Source organism: Coptis chinensis, chromosome 5, assembly GCF_015680905.1.
Source record: "Coptis chinensis isolate HL-2020 chromosome 5, ASM1568090v1, whole genome shotgun sequence".
NCBI lineage: Eukaryota > Viridiplantae > Streptophyta > Magnoliopsida > Ranunculales > Ranunculaceae > Coptis > Coptis chinensis.
The window spans coordinates 3,908,282-3,917,964 of NC_141460.1; the positions used below are offsets into that span (position 1 = coordinate 3,908,282).

Consider the following 9,683-nt stretch of genomic DNA (forward strand, 5'->3'; position numbering starts at 1 on the left):
TGCCTTTCCTCTTGTCTGAGTTGCAGGTCCACCAACCATTGACCTTGTCTGAGTTTCAGGTCCACCACCCATCTTCTTTGGAGTTATTTTCTTTGCAGTTGTGGTATTTCTGGTCTGTCTAGCCATTGACCTTGTCTGAGTTGCAGGTTGGGCTAATGATGCTCCTCTGACAGAACTTCTTGATGATGTTACTCTGATAGAACTTGTTGATGATGCATTAGTTCGGATATCCACTTTAGGCATTGGATCAACTGCTGCTGGCATGGATGAAGTGTTACTAGGAACTGATTCTTCAACTGGGATTAGCATAGATGCAGTGTTACTAGGAGATGATTGATCAACGTCTGTTGAAGCAACTAGATCAAATGGAGCACTCCACCTACCTCTTTTCTTATTAGGAAGCTATGAACATAAATAAGAAGAAGTTAACTTAGATATGAATATAAATAGACACAAAAGAACATACACAAACAATTACCTTTGTGAATATGGCACCATTTGGACCAACTAAGTTTAAAACACCTCTTGGTACAATTGGATTCTTGTACTTTCTCAACTGTTAAAATGAATAAATTAAATAGCTTACATGTTTTGGTTTTCCTAATAGACCTTCAAACAACATAAAATAAATTTTAAAAAGAAATACTTATAGGTTCTGGGGGTATTTCTTTAACAACATTATCTTTGGCTTTAGCTTTCCTTTGGGGAATACTTACAGTCTCATGTATGACATCATTCATATCCACATTCATGTAATTACCAGTCATTTCTTCATTCATAGGAGTGTCATCATTCACTTGGTTTTCATGTAATGAAAGTTAGTGAGTACTCAAAGTAATTAAGTAACTAAAATTTAATTCAATTAAGTAACTTACAGGTGCATTTAGTATCTCTTTACATCCTTTCCTGTTGTGGCCAACTTTCTTACATCTTTGACAAATCATTTTTCTACCTTTTCTACTAACAACATCTGCTTTCTTACTTGGTGATTCATGAAAGTCCTTCCTCCACAGCTTCTTTGGCCTGCCTGGCATTCTCTTATTCTTGGGTGGCAAAAACTTTCCAACCTTGGTATTTATCCAGAGATTCTCACCATTCATGGGTCTGAGGAAGTGTGAGAATGTCTTCTTATTGCTCTCAACAGAATATCAGTGTGCAACATATTTCTCAGGTTCATCTCCACTGTTAAACATTGCAGCAATGGAATGACAGCAAGGAATTCCACTAAGTTCCCACAGTCTACAAGTACATGTCTTCTGTTTCATGTCCACTATATAAGCTATCGTATCCCTTTTGATTTCAAATTGTTGGTTCCCAAAATAAAATATCCTCTAGTGCCTATATTCCAGCTTGTTTGCCTCTAACTTTTCTCTAGCTCTAGGGCATATAGTATCCTCCCATCCTCGCATCATATCTACTCTCTTGACCATTCTTTCCGTCAACTTCATTCTAATATCCTCAAACATAGAGATTATTGGTTTACTCCTAGCTTCAACAATTGTCCCATTAAACACTTAACACATGTTGTTCTCAACAACTTCACAAGTCGAGTGAGTTGCAAAAAAGGCCCTTGACCATGCAACTGGATTCTTATCCATCAAGTATGTATGTGCTGCCTGGTTCACTTTCTTTAACTCCTCCATAGCAGTATCAAATTCTTGAGGTGTACTAGCTTTACATGCCTTCCAAAAAGCAAGTTTGAGTTGTAGCCCACAATATTTTTTCTTAAAATTAGTATATATGTGCCTAGCACATGCCCTATGCTCAGCCAGTGGTAGGCACAAATGTAGAGCCTCAACAAGTCCTTTCTGTTGATATGTGATAATTGTCCACCCTTGTCCATCTAAAATATTCAAATCATTAAGCAATCTGTCAAGGAACCAACACCAAGAGTCTTTGTTCTCACTCTCCACTTGTGCCATGCAATAGGGAACATTTGGTTATTCCCATCCCTTCCTACTGCAGTCAGAAGCTCACCCTTGACAAATCCCTTTAAAAAAACAGCCATCTAGACCTAACACAGGTCTACATCCTTCCAACCAACCCTTCTTCAAACTATGAAAACAAACATACATCCTCTGGAAATGACCTACTGGTAGTGGTGCATCCACTTCCATCTGTACTGGGTTAGGTCTATCAACCTCTATTTTTACTGTACTACCTGGATTAGACCTTAGGATTTTATGTGCATAGTCAGACACTTTGGCATAATGAAGCTCTAAACCCTTGTCAACACCACCTAAAACTTTCCTCTTGGCTCTCAGACATTGTGTTGTAGTTACTTCTAATGCAAATTCATTCAAGATTTTAGCCTTAAAGTCTGCAAGCTTCCAGGTTGGATTAGCAAGTATCTTATTGTAATACCTCTTTGCAAGCCACTTAGAATTCCCCATTTTAACACTGTAGTTTCTACCACACTTGTGTACCTTTCTCAATGTCTTGATCTGAAAAGTTGATGAATCTTGCATATAGCTTGCATGCAGCCTCCATGGACACTTTGGAGCACAAAGAGCTAGAAGTTGTGTTGCTGTATTCTTCTTATACCAAATGGATAAACCATTTGCAACTAAGTAGTTGCTCAAACATTCCTTCAACTGTTGAGGAGAGGTAAACTTCAGCCCAACTTCAGGCACAAATGTAAACATGTCTGTTGAGGATTGTAAACAGGGTAATTAGTTCTTGGGTTCCCCCTATTGACAACATGAGTGTCACACTCATAATCTGATTCTGACTCAGGAGTGTCATAATTATCACTATCAGCATACTCAATATCATAACCATCATTAACATGATAAATAGGTACATCCACAGCTTCATTATATGGGGTAGTCATTAGTTCAGTAGGTGGTTCAGTCATTGGTTCGGTAGGTGGATCAGTAGGTGGTTCAGTCATTGGTTCAGTAGGTGGGATCAGTAGGTGGTTTAGAAGGTGGTTTATCATTTCTTGTTGGTTCAGTGGGTGGTTCAGTAGCTGTTTGTTTACCTTTTTTCAAAGCCAACTTCTCAGCCTTCCTCTATGCATTTGATACCCTAACCTCTATCAATTCTTCATCATCAGTGGCAAAGTCTAAACTTCCAGCTTCGCTGATGTCATCAACACCCCTTTCCTCTTCAAACTCATCTTCAATCTCAAACTCATAATCTTCTTCTTTGTGGATAACATACACATCGATGTTTCCATACACAGCAACTTGGTTTAACATTTCAGAAATAGATCTTTCATTGTCGATTAATTTAAGACCTTCTGCTAGAGGCAACCCAAGATAATGATAACATAGCTTCCAATAATTGTAGTTGAGAACAACCTTAACATGAAGATCATCCAAGTTCATAGCAACAGGATCAAGACCATAGTACAGTTGCTTATACCCAGCTTCATAATGCAATATTGGCTCCCAATATAACAAATTAACCACCATGGTGTAATACTAAGTTGAACTTGTCCACTATATACAAACAAAAAAAAATAGTCAATAAATTATTACATTATAATAAAAGTATATGAGAATCAATATACAATTTCAATCCAAATTTCAATAACTTTCGACCTAAATATACAATTACAATTACAATTTCAATATACAATCAATATACAATACAAATCTCCAAAATTTTCGACCTAAATAAACTAAACAAAAGAGAAGGGAATAACTTTGATTCTAAAAACACTTACTGAGACAAAAGAGGGATGAAGTTTTACTCTCTGTTTTTTGTTCAACACTTTACTCTCTTTACTCTCTGTTTTTTTCGATTTTTTTGGGTAATTTTTTTTTTTTTTTTTTTTCTGTTCGTAACTAATTAATTGGGTTATTGGCGCTAATTAGAGAAACCCAGGTCATGTGGTTAAACACGTGAAGTCCTCATTAGACAAATTTGACGGATTAGGATGGAAAATAGACGAAGGTACTAAATTAAACCAAATTAAGAGTTCGTGGTGCTAATAGGCGAGAAACAAAGTACATGTACCATTTAGGAAAAAAAAATGAAAGTACATGGTACTAATTAAATAGTCATAAACTCGTCAGTATTTGCTAAAGAAATTAGCTATTGCAACTCCGACGACTTCAAACTATTGAAATATCTTGTTTAAGCCGACAATTTTGGGTCATCACACTAACTATTGGAATTCTTGACAAACCTTAGTTATCGTTCTGGGTCACGCCAACAACTTTTCTAATAGCCATAATTATCACGAAAGCATTATAGTGACAACTTTTAGCCATCGAATTATCTCGAATTTTTGGTGGTGAACTAACATGATTGTGTGTTCTTGTCGAGCTATGTATTAAGTCGAATTTGTTCTACTTTTACAAGTACCACTTACCTGACCTATAACTAGCGTTATGTACTATGCAGTGTCTTAATTAGATTCGTCAATTTATTGTTCGCTTAAAACATATAATTTCGTATGACAATGCATTTTTGTTTAGTTCTTTTTAATGCAAAATTATTAGTAATGTGGTTCCGCACAATAGTTCGTCTTGTGGTTCTTAGTTGTACTTACTTCATGCAGTTCACAATTGAAGTCGTCTCTCTACATAGTTTTATAGCATGCAAAATAATATTATTTTGAGTTGAGAGAAGAAGCTAGTGAACTGTTGTTTCTTTTTTCTAAGAAATATTCGAGTCACACACCGAGGCTTGGAGAAAGTTCTTTGTCTATCAGCTAGGGCACGTGTTATGCTTTGTTCAAACCTTGCTCGTTGGGGAAACGATACCAATCGATCCCCACTAAGATAACTTGCAATTTGGACAAACTACTACTCCAGGCAAAAATCTAATATTTTACTACAACCAACAATAAACCCAACCTTTCAAGCAATCAACAACTATCACAAACAAGTAATAATAATGCAAAGAAAGTAAAGCATACCACAACACAAGATGTAACGTGGTTCGGCCAATGATGTCTACTTCCACAAGAGCTAATCTTTTTATAAGTATGGGAAGGAAGATTACAATCACTCCTCTCAAGTCTCTCCACCTTACTAGATCACTCTTCTCTCCTTACAAGCTTTTCTCTTTGCAAGGGTTTTCTCTTAATTTTGAATGCTCTCAAAATTGGGTTTCTATTCAAGACTTAATTACTAAAAACCTAGCTTTGGTCTTTATAGTAATCTGAAATTTCGGCGCGTATGCGAAATTTCGATTCCAACCGACATGCCAATGTCGAAATGTCATGTCCCGATGTGTGGAGACCGTTGGAAGCCACACTTCTAGACGAATGGGCTCTTAACGATGTCTGCAGACCGCTTGAGCACCTTACGAACGATGTGAGTGGATTGTTGGAGAAAGCGAATTCCAGACGAACTGGCTTCTAACGACCCGAGCAGATCGCTCAAACTCCATGTGGCCAATGCCACCATATCGTCCAACCCACCTGTGGACGATGCCACCAGGTCGTACCAACATATATGGTGAGGAACCCAATAATCTCCCCCTCCCGAAACCATAAGGGGGGTACTCCACACATTCCCGAATCAACAGGAGGAGGAGTGTGCTACCATTCCGACGGTAGCACAACAAACATCAAACTTGCCTTCCGGCAAAACTTTGGTCATCATATCCAACCCGTTCTTGTTGGTATGGATCTTCTCAATGCACAATTGCTTTTCTTCGAAAACTGCTCTAATCCAATGATAACGCACACTTGGATCTAGAATGAAAACTCAGATTCTTGCTCAAATGGATGGTGCTCTGACTGTCACATAGAACTACAAACTGTTTATGCTTTAGCCCTAGTTTATCGAAGAACCTCTTCATCCATAGCATCTCTTTGCAACACTCAGTGGCTGCAATATACTCGACTTTTGTAGTGGAGAGGGCAACACACTTTTGCAACTTAGATTGCCAAAAAACTGCTCCCCTTGCAAAAGTAAACAGATAACCGGAAGTAAACTTCGTCGAGTCAACATCACCTGTCATGTCTTTATTAATGTAGCTTTCAAGCAAGGTATTACTCCCACCAAACCACAAACACGCTTTGGAAGTGCCCTTGAGATATCTCAATATCCACTTAACACCTTCCCAATGCTCTTTACCCGGATTTGACAAAAAATGGCTTACAACACCAACGGCGAAAGCAATATCCGGTCTTGTACACACCATTGCATACATCAAGCTGCCCACTGCAGATGCATAAGGAATTTTTTTCATTTGACTCTACTCATGCTCACCCTTTGGACACATATCTTTGGTCATACGGAACTGGCCACCAAGCGGACAACTAACTGGCTTCTCTTGATCCATATTGAATCTCTTCAACACCTTCTCAATGTAGCTTTCTTGAGAAAGCCATAATTTCTCACAATTTCTGTCACGACTGATCCGCATACCAAGTATTTGTTTTGCTTGACTCAAATCCTTCATCTCAAAGGACTTACTCAAGTATTTCTTCAACTTGGATATCTTGTTGATGTTATGGCCAACTATCAACATATCATTCACATACAACAAGAGCACTATGAAATCCCCATCTGAAAATTTCTAAGCAAATATACAATGATCGGAAGCAGACTTCATGTAGCCATGCTTCACCACAAAGGAATCAAACTTTATGTACCACTGTCTCGATGCCTGCTTCAACCCATACAAACTCTTTTATCAGCTTGCATACTAGGTGCTCCTTGTCTTTGACCTCAAACCCCTTTGGCTGGTCCATGTAGACATTTTCTTCAAGGTCTCCATGAAGAAAAGTTGTCTTGACATCTAGTTACTTAACCTCTAGGTTCATTCTTGCAGTCAGACCCAATACCACCCTGATAGAAGTCATCTTAACTACATGAGAGAAAATTTCATCAAAGTCACTACTTTTCCTTTGACCATACTCTTTCTGGATAATCACTATTCAAAGGCTTCAAAGACGATAGGTTGATCACATGTACGGATGTGCGTATTGTTTCTACCCAGTAACTTCTAGGTAACTTAGAGTGAGACAACATGCATCTCATCTTCTCTACAATGGTACGGTTTATCCTCTCGGTTATACAATTGTCTGCTCATGACGAATCCCATGACTCTTGTAATACTATTCAAACGGCCCAATATACTCACCCCCCTTTATCTGAGCGAATACACTTCAAAGGCTTCCCTGTCTCTCTTTCCACCATGTTATGGAAAGTCTTGAACGCGCCAAGTACTTCATCCTTGGTCTTTAGACTATATGCTCATATCTTTCTTGATGCATCATCAATGAAAGTCAAGAAGTACAAAACTCTACCGTGGGACTTCATCTTCATAGGACCACATAAATTTGTGTGTACAAGCTCAAGGAGGTTTTTCTTCCTGTGAGAGGGGAATTTTTGGAAAGACACCCTATGTTGCTTTCCAACCAAACAATGAGTACATCTATTTAAATGCGTACCTTTGATGTTTGGCAAGGCCTTTTGCTTGGCAAGAACTTTCATGCCTTTTTCTCCGATATGACACAATCTCTTATGTCATAGTTCGAAAGAATCTTCTTCTTGTGCTGCATTTAACTCTGCTTTACACAAACTAGCCTGTGTCTTGTAAAGTTAGCAAGTTTTCTTCCCTTTAGCTACTACAATGGAACCTCTGCTCAGTTTCCATACCCCATTACCAAACAAGTTTAGAAAGTCATCATCATCTAACTTCCCAGCCGAAATTCAGCTTAGCCAAATGTCAGGGACATGTCTTACATCCTTGAGTGTCAAGGTGTAGCCGACATTGGTTTCTACATGAACATCACCAATGCCTACAATCTTCAAGACACCACTGTTATCCATCTTTACCTCACCAAATTCACCACAGCTATAGGTAGTGAAAAATCCCACGTCGCGGTTGTGGCGGATAGGATGCTCCCCAGATCTATCACCCACTCTGTATCCTGGCATGAGGTACTAACACAGCACTCACCACAATCTGACCCAATTCTCACTAGATCATCATCTACTAGTGTTGTAATATCTCGGCCTGTGTTTATGTTCCTCTTTACCATGTCTTCATGTACACAGTTATTCTTCTCATCCCTTTTCAGTGTTCTGCACTCATACATGAAGTGACCCTTGGTGGCACAATAGTAACATTGTCTCTCTGCCTTAGGAGTTCAAGTTTCACCCCTAGATTTGCTTCTGTCATCACCTCTAGAGTGAGATGGTTTTTTGCTCTTACCTCTCCCCCGCTTCTCTGTGACAAGGATCTCTGAGTGAAAGGAGCTGCTTCGTAAACCCCTTCTTGTCTCCTCATTCAACAATGCCCCCAGTAGCCATCTCTATGGAAATGATTCCATCCTTAGCGGCTCTGTTAAGAAAAACTGCTAAGGTCTCCCAATTGTCGGGTAGAGAGTTTAATAGGAACAAAATCTCAACTTCGTCACCCATATTAATCTTCATCAAGTGCAACTGATTGATGGTATTTTGTACTTCATTAAGATGCTCAGACATTGAAAAATCTTCTTTGTACTTCGTGTTAGCAAACTTCTTAATGAGTAGTACCTTGTTTCCGGTCGACTTCCTCTCATAGAGGTCTTCGAGTTTCTTCCACAAACCAAAAGCAATAGTCTCTTGGGATACATGATGGAAGACATTGTCGTTAATCCACTGTCGAATGTACCCAATTGCTTTTCTGTCAAGCTTGGTCCACTCATCCACGGCAGTCGCTTCCGATTTTATTCCTCCATTTTCAATGGGTTGTGCCAAGTCCTTGTAATATAGCAAGTCTTCCATTTTGGCTTTCCAAATAGTATAGTTAGCTCTATTCAGACTAGTCATACGAGTGTTTACAGAATGGTCCATCTCTACAAGTTATTTCAACTCAAACCTCCTCTCAGGAATTTTATCAAACACCTTCTAGGCAAGATTTGGATAACAACCTTGTTGGGCTTAATCCAACCTAGCTCTGACACCACTTGTTCGGAAAAAAGATACTAATCGATCCCCACTAAGATAACTTGCAATTTGGACAAACTACTACTCCAGACAAAAATCTAACATTTTACTACAACCAACAACAAACCCAATCTTCCAAGCAATCAACAACTATCACAAACAAGTAATAATAATAGAAAGAAAGTAAAGCATACCACAACACAAGATGTAACGTGGTTCGGCCAATGATGCCTACTTCCACAATAGCTAATCATTTTATAAGTATGGGAAGGAAGATTACAATCACTCTTCTCAAGTCTCTCCACCTTACTAGATCACTCCTCTCTCCTTACAAGGTTTTCTCTTTGCAAGGGTTTTCTCTCAATTTTGATTGCTCTCAAAATTGGGTTTCTATTCATGACTTAATTACTAAAAACCTAGCTTTGGTTTTTATAGTAATCTAAAATTTCAGCGCGTCTACGAAATTTCAGTTCCAACCAACATGCCAATGTCGAAATGTCATGTCCCGATGTGTGCAGATCGTTGGAAGCCACACTTCCAGACGAATGGGCTATTAACGATGTCTGCAGACCGCTCGAGCACCTTACGAACGATGTGAGCAGATCGTTGGAGAAAGCAAATTCCATACGAATTGGCTTCTAACGACCCGAGCAGATCGCTCAAGCTCCATGTGGCCGATGCCACCATATTGTCCAACCCACCTATGGACGATTCCACCAGGTCATACCAACATATATGGTGAGGGACCCAACACTTGCCACTACAAATGGACTAGTTAATGGTGCAATGGGCACTGTTGTGGATATTGTTTATGGAAATGGTTGCAAATCACCAAAA

At 39.0% G+C, this 9,683-nt stretch overlaps 1 protein-coding gene across 1 annotated transcript; it reads right to left on the reverse strand.

The window, feature by feature from the left end:
- Positions 1 to 1,514: 1,514 nt before the first annotated feature.
- LOC147496327 (uncharacterized) lies at positions 1,515 to 2,893 on the reverse strand. The gene is made up of 3 exons (XM_086562548.1): positions 2,713 to 2,893; positions 1,978 to 2,647; positions 1,515 to 1,869 (listed from the first exon to the last, which is right to left on the reverse strand). The coding sequence occupies exons 1-3, from the start codon at positions 2,891 to 2,893 to the stop codon at positions 1,515 to 1,517; spliced, it is 1,206 nt and encodes a 401-aa protein (XP_086418674.1).
- Between the last annotated feature and the right edge of the window lie 6,790 nt (positions 2,894 to 9,683).